This window comes from Condylura cristata, unplaced genomic scaffold, assembly GCF_000260355.1.
Source record: "Condylura cristata isolate star-nosed mole 26May11 unplaced genomic scaffold, ConCri1.0 scaffold00004, whole genome shotgun sequence".
NCBI lineage: Eukaryota > Metazoa > Chordata > Mammalia > Eulipotyphla > Talpidae > Condylura > Condylura cristata.
The window spans coordinates 71,941,670-71,961,585 of record NW_004567105.1 but is presented as its reverse complement, the minus strand read 5'-3'; the positions used below and the strand labels follow the sequence as shown (position 1 = coordinate 71,961,585).

The 19,916-nt window shown below is 42.0% G+C and overlaps 1 protein-coding gene across 2 annotated transcripts in view; it reads left to right on the top strand.

The window, feature by feature from the left end:
• Positions 1 to 13,055: 13,055 nt before the first annotated feature.
• STT3B (STT3B, subunit of the oligosaccharyltransferase complex (catalytic)) overlaps positions 13,056 to 19,916 on the top strand; it is a 69,847-nt gene continuing 62,986 nt past the window's right edge. Inside the window, exons 1-2 of one of the 2 annotated variants that reach the window (XM_004676358.2) lie at positions 13,056 to 13,612; positions 13,681 to 13,835. In XM_004676358.2, coding sequence (XP_004676415.1) covers positions 13,454 to 13,612; positions 13,681 to 13,835 — 314 coding nt within the window. In that variant the 5' untranslated portion in view covers positions 13,056 to 13,453. Of the gene's footprint in view, positions 13,633 to 13,680; positions 13,836 to 19,916 lie in introns of both variants that reach the window. The other variant, XM_012720524.1, reaches the window with a different exon arrangement.

The window sequence follows — 19,916 nt, the reverse complement described above, 5'->3', positions numbered from 1 at the left end:
CTTGCATTTAGTTATATAGTCTGCTTAATTTCTTAACCTTTTAAATTTCTGATTCCTTAATGGTAAGTGGCCTAGATAATATCTACTTTGTAAAGCAGTGGTTCTCAAGTTGTGATATTAATCTTATTTGGGATGCTTAAGCTATGCCCCAGTCATGGAATATGGGGTCCAAGAACCTACATTTATAGCATGAACCCCACGTGGTTCAAATGTAGATATTGTTGAGGTCTTACTTGAGAAATATTATTGTAAGAAATAAACAAAAAGAGAAAATACCAAGCACCTGCTTCTTTTCTGATACATGAATAGTAATTACTGTTTATAACTCCTACTCAGCCAAAAAAAAAAAAAAAATGTATGAGATCAGAGATGGTGGCTTACTTTCAAGATATATTTGATCCAAAAAATTTTTAAAGGAACAATGCAAATAAACAAAACAGTCTGCTCTCTGCAGGAATAGACTGTGCAAGGTACAAGACTCAGGCCAGTGACTCTGCTTTCTTTTAAGAGTTTCTGTATAACTCTCAGAGACACAGTCACCTTTAGGAAACTTATACATAAGTGACCACACACTGTGGCATGTGACCTTGTCACCCAAGACAGAAACCTGCCTGCTCTACATGTATCCAACAGCCTATGCAGTGATAACCCAATACAGTAGTAGCCCGGCAAGAGAATTCTACAGGAAGATAACTTGTTGGCTCAGATTGGAGCTTCCTATTGAGCCAATAAGTTACCTTCCTGTAGATTTTGAATTTGAAAGGAATGTAAAGCTGTATGACTCCCACACCAAGATCTTCAGATCTTGTTTTTTGTGTGTCTGTGGTGAGGTAGCATCAATTTACAACTTTGGATATCATTTAGGAGAATATATTCACACTTCCTCACATGTATGGTGCACATCACAACCACCACAAATTACCCATAGTCCTTTACCCTGGACTTTGGGGGCTTCTCCTCCCCCTCATTTGCATTTGTACTCCTCCTCTGAGCTTTCCCACCCAGTGATCAAAGAGCCAGAAGTGCCTAGAAACTCATGCAGCCCTTAGGTTCTTAACCCAAGACAAAGGTAGGTGTAAGAGGAATAATGCCTCAGGTCTTTACCTCCAGTTTTGTCACCTGAGCTGTAATTTACATTCCCACAAGCCCAGTAAAACCCCCCCCCCCATCCACCCAATTAGGCTGCAAGGCACTCCATCCTTATAAGGGTTCTTTTGTTTCTTTGACCTTCTCCCTCTCTTATCTGACAGAACATCTACTATCTTAACAAATCACACAAAAACTCATCTTAGGGTCTGCTTCTGGGGGAACTGATATAAAACATATAAACTTAGATTTCATGAGAAGCAGAGAGATGTTCAAGAGAAGGCAGAAGCCCCAAAGCAGGTACAGCCACAGGGAAGCTTAAAAGTTTAGGTGAACAAGATTAGTGAGAAGACCAGAGGGGTAAAGACAGGAGAGACAGTCACCCTGGGAACAAAGACAGAGCAGTGGAGTCAGCACATGGACAGGGACACTGTAGGGAGCACAGAGTTGAGCACAGAGAAGATGACAGGTCATGCTAATGGCTTTGCAGAGTTTTTGTGAGTCACTAGAATTGCTGAGTGTCCAAAAATAACTTTTTGGTTTCTATGCGGTCTGGCTGTGCAGCTACAGAGATGTCTTCCTCTCTTACTCCCCGGCACATCCTTTCAATGAATTCTATTACCTAGTAACCCTATAGATCTCTGTTCTTTGAAAACTGAAAGAGCCTGAGAAACCCATACTACCAGAAGTGAAATTAACACCCCAATCAGAAGCGCATTTACAATGCTTTAGATATTTACACTATTTTTATAATTAATATATCCCTTTGGCTCCTTTTAATTTTGTTTTTATTATCAAAATTATAATGTAGTTTTCGATTTTATGACTTCCAGCTAATGCACCCTCTATTCTTCATTGTGTCAGTGAATTTAATAACCAACAAAATCTCTTCTAATTCCTTAGTAAATGAGTTTGTTTTGTGTAATTACAGAGTGTAATACATTCTGCAGCCTGATATTTATGGTACCTAAGTTTGAAGTTAAAAAATTTACAATGAAAGGAAGAGGAGAGATTTTTTTTTTAATGTATGCACAACTTCTGAAGCACAATATGTGTGAAAATTTCTTGTTAAGCCAAAGAGAGTCCTTACTTCCAGTTTCCCATTTGACACCTATAGGGTGAAACAATAACATCTTCATATTTTATAAAGTCATTTGAACTTCACTCTGACTTATTTTATGGTTCACCACAGATGGACAAAAGTTAATAAATTCTCTTTAAAATATAATGCATTTACTTCCTCTTAGATTGCTTGAATGAATAACAGAATAAATATGTAGAGCTAGGTAATAGCACTGCACTGGAGTCACTGTAATTGTAATTGAAATACATTGAAAGAAAATATTATTTACTCAAGTAACCTATTTAATCTTCTGCTCCTATAAGACTCTCAGGAAGAGGTAGACAGTTTAGCTACACAGTAAAAGGCATGGAACTTTATGATAATAAAACAAAATGAAAAAACCATCTTTGTATCAGGGCACATGTTTGCTAATAATTACTTACCTTTATAAAAATTTCTACCTGAATCTTTATGTACCATAAGAAATCCCTTCATAATTTCAGAAACACTTTCATAAAGATTATGATCTAAAATAGATAATCTAGGGGATATGCTAAACTGAATTATAGAAGAGTTGCTTTTTTAAAAGAACAGATTTGCTTGGATTCAATATAGTTGACCTTGTTTTATGAGCAACTAACAAATACAGTTTTTTATGGCAGTGACTTCTACAATATTGGAGCATACCACTCAATAATTTTCCTTAAAAATACTATCAGCAGTGGCAATTCTGCTGCACTAAGAATATGAAAAGATTGCTTTAAATATAAAATCAGGGCCCTCCCTGGTGGTGCAGTGGGTTAAAGCACAACACTATGAAGCTGGCTGCAGCAGCTTCAGCATGGGTTCAGTCCCCAGCCAGGGAGCTGACCCACATGGCAGGCAGACCTCTCCTGACCCACCTGCTGCTCCCCTTAGCATTGTACTTTGTCAGTCAGCCTGTTCTGCTCCCCACTCTGCCTCTGGTGAATTGTCTCACTGCCCCTGCACCTCTGGCCTGTACCCCAGTTCTGTATGCATAAATAAATCTTTTTAAAATAAAAAAAAGATATAAAATCAAGTATCCTCACCATTACTCATAAGGAAAATGCAAATTAAAGCAACTACTTTACATTTCAGTTATTGGCAAGAAGTCAACAACTTCTTGATACACTCTGTTGGTGATCCCTGAGAAATGTGGAGCATGCGGTTGCTACAAACCCATTTGGAGGATAATTTATTGATTGAAATTACAAATGCACATGCCTATACCAAACTTTACTTCTGGTAATTCCTCCAACCAATGAAGAAAATTACTTGTTTATAAGTCTATCCACTACGGCCTTGTTACAGAAAAAAATGCAAGCTGTCCAAATAACATTGATGGGTTATTGATTAAATTAGTATGGAACATTCACCTATGGAATATCAAGAAGAAATAAAAAGGAATGATGAGTTTATTTATGAGCTGATATGGGAAGATCTTGAAGACAAATGTTTAGGAAAAAGGAAAAATGGCAAATGTGTACAGCATGGAAAAATAAGAAAATGTGCTCACATATGCTTACAGTTCCATAAAGAAAGACAGAAAGTATACAAGAGGAAAACAATAAAAATGATTATTTATAGGGATGAGGAGAGGGAAGAATTAGGCTGTAGGAGAGAGGGAGGGAGGGCAGGTCTTCATGTAAATGTGTTATTTCTATATAGTCCCTAAATATACTATGCTTTGGCCTATACATTCATAGCTGTCATAAAATTTATTTATAAATTAATCACAGTAAGAGATGAACAAGAATAAAGAAAAATAATACTCTAATAAAAGTTATGTGATGTGGGGCCCTCCCTGGTGGCGCAGCGGGTTAAAACACAGCACTGAGGGCCCTCCCTGGTGGCGCAGCGGGTTAAAGCACAGCACTGAGAAGCTAAAGCCACCTCCACATGAGTTCGATTCCCGCCTGCCCCGGAGGTGACCACATGGTGTGGCAGACCTCTCCTGACCCGCCCGCTGCTCCCCTCAGCAGTGTACTTCTTTGATCTGCCTGTTCTGTTCCCCACTCTGTCTCTGGTGAAGCCTCTCGCCGCCCCTGAGCCGCTGGCCTGTACCCCAGTTCTGTATGCACAAATAAATAAAATAAAAAATCTTTAAAAAAAAAAAAGTTATGTGATGTGTCCCCCACACCCAACGCCTTCTCCCCAAACCCGCTCAGATTTTCTTATGGTAGGTAGTATTTTGTGGTTGTGTTTGATGAAGTTATATAACCACAGAAAGCAAAACCATTGATGGGACAGGACTACTGTGCTGTCTCTAGTTCAGGAGTTGGTAAAAGCCAAATCTGGCCTGGAGTGTTTTATTATACAATTTCATCAAATTACATCCACTTCATGGGTTTGTGTATTATCTACGACTGTTTTCATATTATGCCAGCAAAGTTGGCTAGTTAAGACTGTGAGGAACACACCGTTAAATAAAATATTTACTGAAAGGGCCTTCACAAAAGAATTTTGCTAAGCTCTGCTCTAGAATGATGACAGGTTGAATCACGTCATAAGGGAATAAAGACAGGTGACTGCCAATCCCTTTAACATACTGATTTTATATATTTTCAAAGTTTTAAATTCCTTGGTATTGTTCCTATTTAACATATACATTGTAGGATAAAATAATTATACGAACACTCTTTCTTCTTGGCCAAAATTATCTACCCTAACTTTCTATAATTGTTCCTTTCCATAATTGTTCCTCTGATTTTCTATGAGCACAGTTTACATGGGGCTGGTCCAACTTCTGCTCCACAGTAGCTTAAACCAATGAGTGTTTCTCATCCTCTTGCCCAAGGCGTTTAGTTGGGAATTGGCACAGGATTAAGTGAGGCTAATCAGACTAACTGAAACCCAATTTTAGGATTTGTGTGAGCTACCAGGAAGATCAGCTATGTAGAAAGGGGTAGTGCTGGATCCCTGGAGCAATAGAAAGTCAATGTGACCGGGGGTGTGTTGGTGGGTTCTTGCCAATGACATAACAGCTATGGTAATTCCTGGGGAAACTTTTATTTTCCTTAAAAGGGAAGACATACTTAAGATGTAAGAGAAAGTCAGCTAAGATAATTTCTGGGACAACTTTTGTTTTCCTCTAAAAAGAAAGACAGACATGATGGCACTTTCCCTCTACTTGCTTTCTACCTCGAATGCTGATGTGATAGCTGGTGCTGCAGGAGCCTCTTACAGTAGGACATTGAAACTCAGCATACTGAAAGAATTGGATGTCATGTTGCATTCAGTTGCTAAAACATAGATACTTTAGCAGTGATGGGGTTAATACAGGTGTGATTGCTTACAGGAATGTTGACAGACCAGCAAGAACAATGATCAGAAAGTTGCTATTAAAGGTCAAAGTGAAGGAACCAGATTTGAAAACTTCAATCTGAAGGATGGAAGCAGTTAGCTCTCAAAAACTCTCTGAAAAACTGTTTCAATTCTCAATAATCTCCAAGAAAATCCTCCACGCACTATCTTACTCTGTGACAATAATGCAAGTGGTTTTCACAGCAAATAAAATTAGATGCTGTGAATCTTACATTTGCTATTCTTCTCTTCTACCTGAAGCCATCTGTCCTTTCCTGTCTTCCAGCTCCTGCTTGATCTCCTCTCATGGACAAACTCTTACAGGAACCATAGTGAGATGAGGATCTAGAAGATGTAGTTCTCAGCCTCTATGCAATGCACAGCAGATCATAGAAGACCAGGAAGATGAGCTGCAACAGACAACACAGCCCAGAGCAGAAAGACAGAAAACCTGAAGGCATTCTTGGGCAACTGAATCAGTTCCAGAAACCACCTGCTTTTGGACTCCATGGTAGGAGAGAAATGAAGCCCCTGTGTGTTTACATCATTGTTCTTGGACCCCTCTGCTACTTACAGCCAAATGCAAGTCTGATTTACCTTCCTCCTTTGGAAACCATGAGATAGTGAACACAGGAATGTGAACTTTCAGCATCACTACATTAGAAAATTAATTTGCTTTATATGACCTGAAATTTTAAGATCAGGATGTGTCCTTGTTTCAGCCATAATAAATAAAGATAAAATGTGACGATGCTTTCAACTTTCATTCCCAAATATTTCCGGCATGGCTGTGTTTTTCCGTTTCCTCTGCTAATGCACTCTTTCCAACTTCAAAATCTCAATGTCAAATTTCTATCTATTGTTTAAGACTAAACAAATCACTTCATGAATATATCCGTAATTATTGCCCAGAGATAGCTCTTTTTCTTCTTTGTGCTCAAGATAGAGGAAACTCTTTGCTTGCCTCATATTGGATTTGAGCTAGATTAGATTTTAGTAATTGTTTTCTTCCTCTACCACAAGGGTCAAAAAGCTGTGGCCTACGGGTGAGGCTGTGTTTGTGGGAACACAGCCGCTCCAAAGCCCAGGGTCTGTGAGTCTATACATCGTGTCTGTGGTTGCTTCATGCTGTGACAGCAGAGTTGAGTAGTTGCTAGAGACAGGTTGTAGGCCCACAACCCTGAACATATTTATGGTATGGCCCTTTACAGAAAAAGTTCGGTTCTATCTGAATATAAATTATAGGGTATTATTTATATTCACACCTCCCTACAGCACTTGCATATTGCCTAACTCTAATGCTGTGAGTTGCTTTCTTCACCCCTTTCTCATTCAATGTTCTCCATTAAAGTTATTAAAAAATGTCCCGATGAAAGCTCAGAAAGTTCAATTTGGGAAAAAGGACTAATAACACCTAGTCAATTAGTGAACATTACAAGTACCAAATAAAATCTCAAATATGATACTGTATGTATTGTGCCCCAAAGTCAGTCATTTACTCCGTAACTATTCAGTACTGGAACCAGAGCACAGAAGAACAAGGAGGTGCCTGCTCCATGCTCTGTGTTCTTCTTCTGAGGTTGTACTGAATGACCTCAGGGTCAGAAACTAAACTTTGGGTGGTGGCTGTAATATAATATATACAGATATGAATTTGTAATACTATATACCTGAAACCTACATGATACTATAATTCAGTGTTACTTGAGTAAAAATATAATGATGATGATGAATGTGACTTTATTTACCATGCAGGGGCAGACAGGTAGCTTCAGTGACTTGCCTACAGTCATTTTACTAGCAAGACCTAACCTAGTACCCAACTCTCAAGTACTTACCCAGAGTGCTTCCATATTGAAAGGCCCTTCCAGTTCTAGAACTGAAGTTTAATCTCATGCAGGGTTTTCCAGAATATGTCTCAGGACTAGGTGTTTTGCTGTTAAAAGGTATAATAAGGGAAAAGGTCCTTGGGTCAAATGGGCTTCAGCAATGTTGGGTGAAATCAGGTTCCTGCAGGACTTTCTAGAGCATTTAGTATGGGAGCAGTCTCCATACATTCCCAAGAGGGAAATAAAGCTTGCAGAGTTATTTCACTGGGAATTGTTTTTTTCTCCCATAGTCTCTATGGGACAAGTGTGCCTTAGAACTTCTTTTTGGAGATAAGAGCTTTCTTTTCATCCTTGCAGGTATTCCAGTACATTCTTTAGAAATTATGAGAAAGATTGCTGATAATTTTATTCTCTGTTCCCCACTGTACTAGTTATCCAAAGCTGTGCAACAAATTAGCCACCAACAATAAATTTTTATTATCTCAGTTTCTGTGGATTAGAAATCTGGGGGCAATTTCATTGAGTGCTCTGGCCTAGGGTGTTTCATGAGACTGCAATCAAGGTGTCAAGTGAGGCTGCAGTCCCCTCAAACTTCACTGTAGTCACATCTGCTTCTCACTTCCCTCTGTAACTCTTGGCAAGCCTTGGGGCTTCTGAGTGCTGGTCAGAGATAACAGGTCCAGGCCACAAGGAGCTTTTTCACACACTGCTTCCATTATGATTGTTTGCCTTCCTCACAGTGAGAGCTGGGAAAGGGAACAGAGAAAAGGTGGAAAGGACAAACCAGCTTTTTGTAACTTCATTCTGGATGTGACATCCCATCAATTTTGTTGTATTCTAGTTGTTAGAAGCAAGTTGCTAGATCCAGCCCACACAGAAGGGAGGGAATTCACAGGGTATTAATGCCAGAAGAGGAGGATCATTAGAAGCCATTTTAGAAGCTGCCTGCCACGCCCACTCTCTGAGCTTCTCTTCCCACCTTAGCTACCCGCTGTTTTACCCTGCGGACAGTTCAGTGAAACAGCATTCCCAAGTAGCAGTTAATTGGAGGCGGGCACTTCAGAGTTTAAAGAAACAAAGAATTATTCAGATGGGCTCGGTCATGGATTATTATTTTAAGGACATCTTAAATCAAGGACAAGCTACCAGGCAGGTTAGCTTCATGCCCATCTGTTATTGTTCTAAACATAAAAATAGTGCCAGTGATACTGTTAAATTCCAGTATGTATTGAATGCTCCCTGCCAGGGGCTGCTCTAACTTCTTTTCTTGTGTTGATTCATTAACTATTATAACCCTGAGAGGAAACTGGAATCTTCATGCAGACCCCAGAGACTAGGATACCAAAGTGCAGGATGTCGGGAAGGCATGTGCCTTTGATAAAGTAGAGTCAGGGTTTGATTCCTAGCAATAGTTTCGGAGTCTGTGCTCGAGTCACCACACAACACTGTTTTGGGGCAGTGAGGATTTCACTAGCTCATATCTCAGTTTCTCCCTTTCTGCTTTTCTCTTTTCTGCAAAGGCTGTGAACCTTGGGGCAAGTGCTTGTCAGGAGACAGCATAAGTGTCCAAAGTCCTCGGTCACAAAATATTTGCAAAGGTCAGTTGCAGGCCAGGCCTCAGGTGTCCCCTATTGTGCTGTGTCTGGTAAAAGTATGCGTCACAAGGTGTCTGTTCCTCTAGGAAGGACAGGCCCTCTCTGGCCAGTGCCATTTCTGCGATACATTGTGACTTTTCTGGCTCGCAGTGGGAAATGCCCGATCTTGCCTTGGTCCTCTGTGTGCTTTCCAGTTCTGCTACCCATCCTCCTCCCCCACTGCCGTCTGGTACCTGATCCCTGCCACTTCACTAACATTGGCCTTACTAAGGGAACTAGAGAACTCACCCAGTGCAAGGTACACTTTTCAGTGGTGTCATGTCTCACTTCTTTGCACTCTGTGTTACTGTCAGCCTCATTTTATTTCCCTTTCTTAGGTGCTGGGACATCACTCTCTGCTGGTTCTTCCTTCCCTTTGATTGCTCTATCTGGGGCTCTCTTACAGGCACATTTTCTAGCTTTTTTCTTTTTAAGATTTATTTATTTATGCATACTGGGGTATTTATTTATGCTGGGGTATATGCCAGAAATTGGGGGAGGGGGAGACAAGAGTGAGCAGCAGAACAAGCAGATGTACTGAAATACATTGCTGAGGGGAGTAGCAGGCAGGACAGGAAGGAGGAAGGTCTGCCAGGCCATGTGGATCACCTTTCTGGCCAGAGATAGAACTCCTGTTGCAATGGCTGCAGACCACTTCATAGTGCTGTGCTTTAACCTGTTGTGCCACCAGGGAGGGCCTGCATTTTCTAGCTTCTTAATTTGGGAGTTTCTGAGGGTTCTGTCTCAACCTGTCTCATTCTCTCTAAATATGGTTCCACGAAAATTTCACCCATAGTCGTCATAGAGTCCCAAGCATTTATCTTCAGAAACACCATTTCTCCTGAGTAATAGATGTCTTTAGCCACCTCATCTAGGGTGTCCTGAACAGACTTAATATGTCCAAAGCTGATCTGATCATCTTACGTCCAGATTTGCTTCTCAACCTGTGCTCCCATTTCTGCAACACTACCTCCCAATCCAAATGGTCAAGCCAGAAACTCCAGACTCATCCTAACCCCAATTTCCTTTATGTCATTCTCATCCACTTCTGGATTCCACTTTTTTGATAATGCTGTCCTTGTTCTTTAGTCCCCACTTCCCTGATTGGGGACCCAATTCTCTTGTCTAAACATCTTCAAATGCGTCCTTACGGGTTTACCTGCAGCTATACTCACCTTTCTAATAGCTTCCTCACATCTGTCAGCACTTATACCCCCATCAACCAAGTCTGATCAGTGGCTCCTAGCTGCTTAAATGTTAGTATCTAAACTTCTTAATCAGGCACAGAAATCCTTGATAATCTAGTTCTTATCTTCTTCTTAGTCTCAAGTGTACAAAGTGCATTAATACTAAAGTTTATGTGTTATTTTCAAGAACTTCCTTGTACCTGCTTGGAATCCCCCATCTCTCTTCTGGTTTGTCTGGTGAATGCTTATTCATCCCTCAAGTTCCAGCAGAAGTACCACCTCCTCACAAGCCCCCATGCAGACCGGAGCCTACCCTCTGATTTTCTGATTTGCTTGTGATGTCTCACCACTTTGCCTATCAGTATTGCACTATGTTTGACTACCTGATTCGTCGGTGATTTGAACTCTGAGTCCATTATAAGCATTTAGCAGGATCAAGAAGCTCAAGAAACTCAAGCAGGTATGGGGACCTCTCCTGACCTGCCCGCTGCCTCCCTCAGCAGTGTACTTCAGTGATCTGCCTGTTCTGCTCCCCACTCTGTCTCTGGTGAATCCTCTCACTGCCCCTGCACCTGTGCCCCTGTACCCCATTTCATAAATAAATAAATCTTAAAAACAAACAAAAAAAACTCACTCATTGAATTAACCGGTGATTGAGTTGAGAACAGTGCTTTTTCCTACTGCTTTTACCCTCACTGCTATTTTGATTTTGCATATGCTCCTTAAAATTTTTTCAAGTAAGTAGTCTCATTTGATATTAACAGTTGCTTTTAAGAGGAGAAATAGCCTGTCCTCCCCTGGTGGCATGATGGGTCACAGCACAGCACTGTGAAGCTATCCACTGCCACTGCAGCACCAGTTGGATTCCCAGATAGAGAGGTGACCACATGACATAGCAAACCTCTCCTGATCCTCCTGCTGCTCTCCTCAGCAGTGTATTTCAGTCTGCCTGTTCTGCTTCCCACTCTCTCTGATCAGTCCTCTCACCCCCTGCACCTCTGGCCTGTACCCCAGTTCTTGTATGCATAAATAAATAAATCTTTAAAAAAAATAGTAGAAAGAGCCACCTATGCAGGTGAATTGTCCAGTGCTACATGACATTGTCACTTTCCAGACCAGAACTATAGCCATTAAAGATAATGAGGAACACAATAGGCAGCACTTCCTTAGAGGACACTAAAATAGAAATTTGCAAACAAGTGAAAATAAAAATACAAAATAAATTTTACTTACGCTGAGTTCATGGAACATGGGCATACATACTCAAAATCTTGCCATTTTAGCATATGCACTTGGACTCTGAGGAAGTGCTCGTTACCTTACTCATATAAGAGAGCTCAGTTAATATTCTATCATACTTCTCATTAAAATTTAGATGTTCAATAAATGTCGGTTATTAAATTGTTGGTGGGAAAGTCTATTTCTGGAAACCTTTTCATCCTTCCCTTAATGAGAATATTTATTTATTTATTTTTCTAAGGAAAAGAGAGAAAAGCTAATCACTTGCTAGATTAAAAGAGTAGCTGGATCCATTAGTTTCAAAGAGCAACCTCAAACTGAGTATACTTGTTCATTTATCTAACATCTTTTGAAAGACCTACTTAAACACAATTTCTAAATGTGTTAAATTTTTAAGCGACTGAAAATAATTGAGAGCTTTTATGTTATAATACATCCTTTTAAAACCAGATGTTATTTACCTAATAAAATAGACAAAATTGAGCCTTTATAATACCTCCTTTTAAAATCATGTTATGTGCCTAATAAAATGGGCAATTGCTAATTCTCATAAAGAACTGATCACATATTTAGTGAGTGTTGATTTATTGAGAGCTCTGTGCCCTTTCGTGGGGGCTTAAAGCAGAGCAATTTTGGTCTCCTCTGCTAAACCACTGTATGTTTAAAATCATTTTGCCTCAAGTTTGCTCTACCGGCTGCCCTTGGCCCTCTCCTTCTGAAGGAGGGACCTGGGGAGAAGTAAAGGAGGTATACAAATAAAACTTAAGACGTGTAAAATTCCGTGTACTGGGGTTTTCAGGCCGCTCCCACATTTGGGTAGAGGCAGGAAACCCACACAACGTTAAATTCACTGTGTTGATGGAATGTATGCAGCCGCTACATTGCATTTGTCCCTATTTTCAGAGATTTTATTTTTGCAATTAGAAAAATTCAAAAAGTGAACAAAAGAGTCAAAGTCACACTTCGCCAGCTCCCATTAGGTCTTTCAGGAACTACTGGCTTGTTTGTCTACTTCCAACGACTTTTCAGAGCCGGCAATCTTTTCTTCCTTCGCCATCTCATAAGCAGCACGCCGGGCGGATAGTGGAGGCGCCACCCTAGCTGGTTCGCTGCGCCAGACGTGGGGCGCCCCGGGCGGCCGAACCTTGCCGGCGAAACCCACGCGCGGACCGCTAGCGTAGCGCGCCTGCGCGCCCAGTCACGTGGCGTGCGCTCCGCGCAAAGCGGGTTAAAAGTCACGACCGCGGAGTCAGCGAGCGCCTAGTCGGTGCGGCGCCCTCCCCCTTCCTTAAGCCGGCTCTGATGGAAGCTGCTCGGCTGCTTTAGTCCAACTTCCGACCCCTCGGCCCGACTCAGCTCTATACTTCGAGTGGGGCCGCCTAACACTCATCCGCATCCACATCAAAACAGGCGCGCGAAACCGCGTCTTTCAACTGACAATGAAACCGTAGCCGCGCGGCACGGCCGCTCTGGGCGCGAGGCCGGGAGGGGGAGGGGTAGAACGGTTGCCCAAGCCCCGCCCCAGCTGCCGCCCCTATTGGAGGGCACCCTCGTTCTGGGCCCGCCCCTCAACGGACCTGTCGCATTGTGACAGGTGGAAGGACCAGTTCCTGTTGGGTAGGGGGCGGAGTCAGAGGTAGTCCGAGCTCCGCCCGGACTCCAGGGGGCTCCTCCTCCCGCTCCTTACGGCTGGGCGGGCGGCGGGTGTGAGGGGGAATGTCATTGCTGCTTCGAGCGGTGGTGCCGCCTCCGTCTGCTCCTTCTTTGGCGCCCTCGTGCCGTCGGCTTTCGCCGCTACCGCAGCTGCACCGGGGATACGGATGGCTAGTGGGGCGCCAGGGCCATCCGAGTTGAGAGCGCAGCGGTCGCGGCCGCAGCTGAGGCGGAGACTCCCCGCCGCCGCCGCCGCCGCCGCCGCCTCCACCCCCTGTCCCTCGGCCTCGCGGCGCTGAGGGCGGGAGTGCGCGGTGCTCTTCCCTCCTCCCTTTTCTTCCTCCTCCTCCTCCTCCTCCTCCTCCGGGTCCCCGCCCAGCACCCCTCACTCCAGGCGGCGGCGGCTGCGAGGAGCGAGACCCGCCGCCGGGGCACAACATGGCGGAGCCCTCGGCCCCGGAGAGCAAGCACAAGTCGTCCCTCAACTCGTCCCCGTGGAGCGGCCTCATGGCCCTGGGGAACAACCGGCACGGCCACCACGGGCCCGGGGCCCAGTGCGCGCACAAGGCAGCGGGCGGCGTGGCGCCGCCGAAGCCGGCCCCCGCGGGGCTGTCCGGCCCCCACTCCCTAGGCCCCCCAGGGGCTGTCCGGCCCCGGCTCCCTAGGCCCCCGCGGGGCTGTCCGGGGGTCTGTCGCAGCCGGCCGGCTGGCAGTCGCTGCTCTCCTTCACCATCCTCTTCCTGGCCTGGTTGGCCGGCTTCAGCTCGCGCCTCTTCGCCGTCATTCGCTTCGAAAGCATCATTCACGAGTTCGACCCGTGGTAAGTGCCTCGCCGCCCCTCCCCCCGCCCGCGGCCCGCGGGGACCGGACCGGCGTCTCGGGTCTTGGCCCCGCGCCGCGGCTGAGCCCGGGCCGGCGCGGGCGCGGGTCTCGGAGCTCCGGGTGCGCCCCCTGCCCGCGGGCGAAGTTTGCCCCGAGCAACCGAAGACGGAGCGTCGGGCTCCCTGAGTGGGACCTTGACCCCCCGGGCCGGGCAGGGTGACGACTCCCGGGGCGCGCGAATGAAACCCCACTCCAGTGGCCGGGCGCGGACCCTCGGCGCTGGAGCCCGCACGTCTTCGGCGGACTCGTGGCGGACTCTCCGCCTCCCCGCCGCCGCTTTCGCGTTCTTTCATTTTTGCGGGCGCGATTTTGTTTGCCGACCCGGATAGGCTCAGTCGGGGGTTGCCCTGTTGCGGTTGTCTAAGTCCGGACGTGCGTGAGTCCTGTCTGCTCAGTTCTACGTTGTTACCATTTTTCTGCTTTCTTACTGGAATGGGAAATGAGTGAGGGAGGTGTTGTAGAAAGGGCAGTAATAGCCCTGAAAGTGATCTGAAAGCTGGGGACTCATTCATTTAACGTTAGAAATATTCGAGTGGCTTTTTCCCCCCTCCGAGGCCCTGGAGGGCACTCAAGCACCTCACTGTAACCACAATTATTTGGGGTTGCATTTTAGAGCAAAATCCTTACTCTGCTAGCCCAACTGTCACCCACAGTATATTTTGTACGGTGTACGAAAGAAAGCATTGCACCGGTTCCTTGTTTGGTCTCTGCGGGAAGGTTTGTGGCTAAGAGGACAAACAGTAGCCCTAGATCACAATACCTAGCCGCACCTGGTATCAGAAACTGACCTGAATGTTGTAGGAAATTACCCCATTAAGAGTGCTGGCTATTTTAAACGCTACTCTGGTCTGTGATCTAGATAGGAAGATTGCTTTAAATTTTTTCAATTTGTTCGACCTGAGTGGTCCCCCCCCCCCACCTGAGCGTGTGGCCTTTAACCTAACTTAATTCATCTGGTTGACCTGTCAACCTTGAGTTAGTGGTACTTCCTTACAATTAAACCTGTCTAAACTTGAGGAAACATTATTTGAAATACAGAGAGATGGTCCTCTTAAGAATTACTTTATATGTGAAAATAAAGTTAGTCACCCATACATAAAAAACCAGATTGAAATTCTGTTATGGGTAGAAAAATTGATAGTGCAACATCAACTGAACACCAGAGGGGTTCATTCGTGGAGAATCCGGATGTAAGTTAACAGTTAATTACTGTGACATTCTTTTGTGAAATGTTTTAGTCCCACTGCTTTAGAGGTTTTGATTTTCTTCTAACACTTAAAAAATAATTTGTTATTTGTAGTTACAAAAGAAAAGCAATTACTGTGAAGACTTGTTAACTAGATACAGTATTTTTATTCTTAGCTTGAAAGCACCTAAGAAATTAGATAAAAAGGAAATTGGAACCAGAAAATGAAAGCTGCTATTATTTTTACTAAATAATATGGAAAAGAGAAAGTTTTGTCTTTTCAGGTTACAACAGCATGTGTGTATGGCTGACTGGACATTATGCTAACAGTAATTGTGAAGAATGTTTCCAGAGTATCATTTTTACAAATAAAGGTCAAATACAGTTTAGTGATAATTGCTGAGGCTGAAATTAGGGATTGTGAAAAATTCACCATTCACTGATGACATGATTTTTGTCATCTTTCCTTAATTTTAAGTTAAGATAGTAATCTATATCAAGTCAGCCAAAGAGCACTACTAAATTTTAGCATTATAATCATGAAAAGTTGCTTCCCATAAGTTCCTTTTCATGAGAGAGACAGACAGAGGATAGCAAACAAAAGTTGCTTGCTCTAGTTTAAAGAGTATGTTTGGAGAGCATAACCTTTTTTATCCACATGAAAATTGTTTCACTTCTGTTTTTCTATTCATAAAAATACATTTCTGAAATATCCTTTAGCTAAATGTGTATCTTTATATTTTAATTAATATATTCATCAGTGAATGGAGATTTGCCAATAAATTGGGTTTCAGATCAGAAGAACCCCTTGTTTGCTCACTTTTCTTTTAAAGGTCTCAAGTATTGAGAGATCTCATTCTTGTATTTGACTTCTGCAGAAAAATTTTAAAGGAGGATGTTAGGTATAGATTTTTGGACTTTAACTTCAGATTTTTAAATACTTCAAAGTTACTGACACTGGTTTAAGTGTCTGCCACTGTAGCATTGCACTTGTTTAGGAGTCTCTCGGATTGCAGTTTTATCCTGTAGCAAGGAATGAGTTTTCCGCCAGGTTCTATATTAAGGCAATTTTTTTCTGGCCTTCCAGATTTTTTTTTTTTTTTTTTTTTTTAATTTATCTGCAACTGGCTTCATTTCTGAAGTCTTTTTAGTGAAGAGTTTATCTGTTTGTAATCTGTTTCTCTAAATTTTCCAGTAGTTGTATAAGACTAGCCACCAAATTTGACTGACGTAATTATTCCAAGTTGTACTTGTATTTTAATATCTCACTGAAGTTATGTCTTCTAGTTACAAGGGATGGGATATGTTTATTATGTTTATTAAGTTTTAAATTACATTATTACTTTTTTTTTGAACGTAGCAACATTTTTGGTAATGATCTCACCACCAGTAATTTCCTCCCCTTATCTGTAAAGTTTATCATACATGAGAAAGCAGTTTGAGATTATGTTCTTATCTTGACAAGCATTTGATTGACCAGGTAGTTTAGCAGTTCCTAATTTTATTTGGGTCAAAATGTAGTGTCTGCTTGTTTTGTTCTAATTAATACATGTACAATATACTAACCAGGTACCTTTTCCATAACAATTGTCTTGTTCAATTATGATAACCTTTCCCATAGAGCCCATGTGAAAGCTCCCTATATAAGGGAGAGCTGCCCTTTTTCTCTGCCTGCACAGATTGTCGTGGGTTCTCCCTCGAGCCCTAAAGGGAATTCTCTTGAGTCTTGAGTTGGACTAGAGTTAGTTGTGAAAGGGAAAGGGCAGCAGATGCCTTTTTTCAATTTGAAGTTGAAACAATGCAGTTTTCCATAGAAACTATGGAATAAATAGGTTAGGTCATCGAAATGTAGTTTCAAAAGAGTGACAAATCTATGGAACACAAGCTTTTTGTAAGTTGACAGTAAATACTTACTGTACTTTGACGTCTCCAAAATGAATAACAGAACTTGTCTTGAACACAAATGCCCCAAATCTTAAGTAACTTTGTGGAATCATTAGCAGCAGCAGTCCAGCTGCACAATATACTGAACAGGTATACTGTCAGCTGATGTTAGTGTAATGTAAACTATTTCTAATCTTGAGCTCTTGATCATTCTGAGTGACAGAAACACTAAAAGAAGTGTAGGGAGTGCTTGGAATTACTGGATTGGATAAAGGGAGTTGGATCTGCTCCCATTTTAGGTACGTATAGTAGTGGCTCCTCTTGGTAGTAATCATGGGTTTCTTGAGGCATATAGTAAGCCTGGGATAGTTAGGATCTGTAAGCAAAGACTTTGGAACCTTTCTTTTTCCTTTTATGCAGATTCTGTATCTTGAGAGGTAACTTTGGTAAGACTGCAGATACCTTACCGGCATAGTTTGTATAAAGACATCATTGGTTGTAGAAATTAGAGACTCAGAATAAGATTTTACATTATAGGTGCTGACCTAATTTTATGAACATGGGGAAACTTGCTAGGTTTTCTATACTTAATCTCATTTTTAATTTTTGAGTGTATTGGGATATGAGGTTCTTCTGTTCATTGTTCTATAGCATTTTCATAAAAGGATTAGTATTGTTGAGTGAACAGCTAATATTTTTGTTTGCTTTCTTTGAAAATATGTTAGGGAGAGACCTGAGTTAAAATACACACAATTCAGTAGGTGTACATATTGCTAATGTATTACTTCATGAAAAATTTTGGCCATAGGAAAGTTGAAAGGATTTTATATGAAGCCTCATACTCAACAACTAGATTCTGCAGCTAGTATCTTTACTTTCTTTGCTTGCTTATCTTTTTATTCATTGCTGCCTTTATTTATTTTTAAAGACGTATTTACTTATGCATACAAGAACTGGGGTACAGGCCAGAGGTGTGTCTGTCAGGGGAGGAGGGATGTGAGAGGATTCACCAGAGACAGTTGGGGAGGAGGGAGAACAGGCAGATGTACAGGAGAGGTCTGCTATGCCATGTGGGTGTCTCCCCCCCTCCCCCAACCCCAGCCCAGAAATTGAACTCATGCTGCAGAGGCTGTGGGTAGCTTCATGGTGCTGTGCTTTAACCATTGCACCACCAGGGAGAGCCTTGTTGCTGCTTTTAAATCCTGCTTCCAGCCACTGTAAATAAAAAATGTTACCTTTATCTCTCAATTCTACAGTAAGGTCATCTCTTATTTCTGGATAGCATTTGTTTTCTACAATACTTAAACATAGTAAGTACAAATACTGTTTCTGTATCCTTAATTAGACTGCAGATTAGGATCAGATTACAATGACAGGATGTCATTGTAGGTTTTGGTTTGAAACTTTATCTGAGTACATCCTAATCAATGCATTCACCCCACCCATGTTAAATAACTTGACTTTGCTGAACCTAATGTCTTAAGGAAAAACTCAGGTTATTAGAATGGTATTGGTGTTGTTTTTATTGGATTTACATGAACCCCCTAAACTTTTTTGAATCATTTAGAAGCCTTTTGTTGGTCAGCCTGTTGTTGATTGCGTCTTAAGCTCGCTCTTTGCCATGTTTTACCTAGATGAATGCTTAATTTAATGTATGATTGCAGAAGTGGCTGTCATTCCCTATACTACAGTGGGGAAAAAAAAAAAACATTTTGAAATAACAGTACCCACAAATATACCCTGTGTATCAATGGAAAAGAGGAAAAATGTAAATGATTAATCTGGGACTCCCATTTTACTCCATAAAACTCCTTATTTGCTTCACGTGATTCTGGTGAATTTTTCTGTTTTACTTTCTTTTGACGGTTTCTGTGTTCTCACTTTACCTATGTTTGATCATGAATATTTTTCAGAGATTTAGAAGTTGACAATACCAAGATGTTTTTTTAAAAGCTGTTTTAGGTGAGGGCAAGATTGGAAGAGATAGGCGCCAGCTGCCCCCAGACACCCAGGAAATGAAGATAAACCACATTTGTAACTCTACTAGTGAACTTACATTTTTTTTTTTAATATTTTTTCTTTATTTACACATACAGAAATGGGGTCAGGCTAGAGGTGCAGGAGTAGTGAGAGGATTTACCAGAAATAGATTGGGGAGCAGAACAGGCAGATGGACAAAGTACACAGCTGAGGGAAGCAGTGGGCAGGATAGGCGAGGTCTGCTGCCATGCGGATGACCTCTGGGACAGGGATTGAACTTGCACTGAAGCAGCTATGGCTTGGCTTAGCTTTGCAGTATAACACTCCAACCCGCTGAGCTACAGGAATGGACCCTGTTTACACATTTTTTTTTTAGATCAAGAAAAAATATATTTATTAAAATGCATATTTTTAAAAATAATAGTTTATTTACATCATTTTGTGCCTTTTCCCATCTCAGTTGTAATTCTTGTGGGCTTCCCATCACCAAATCACCCATGTGCCATCACCATAGTCCAGTGCACAAAACACCCCTCCTACCCCATTTTTGATCTTTTCATCCTATTTCCACTCCACCCCCATATAATGTTTTTGGTATATAGTTGTTCATTCTAATTACCCCCCCCCACCTTTATGCTCCTGCTATAAATAAAACCATCCTGTATTTTTCTTTCTGGCTTTTTTCACTAAACATGATCCCTTCCAGCTCCATCTATGTTGCTGCAAAAGGCATGTTTATCTTTTTTGATTGCTGAGTAATATTCCATTGTGTATATATAACACATCTTTTTAATCCAGTCATCTACTTTTGGGCATTTGGGTTAATTCCATGTCTTTCTTGTTATATTATTTACAAATTTCTTTTCTTTTTAAAATTAACACAGTTTATTTTTACATCATTTTGTGCATTCTTTCATCTCAGCTGTATTCCCCATGGGCTTCCCATCACCAAATATTTACAAATTTTTT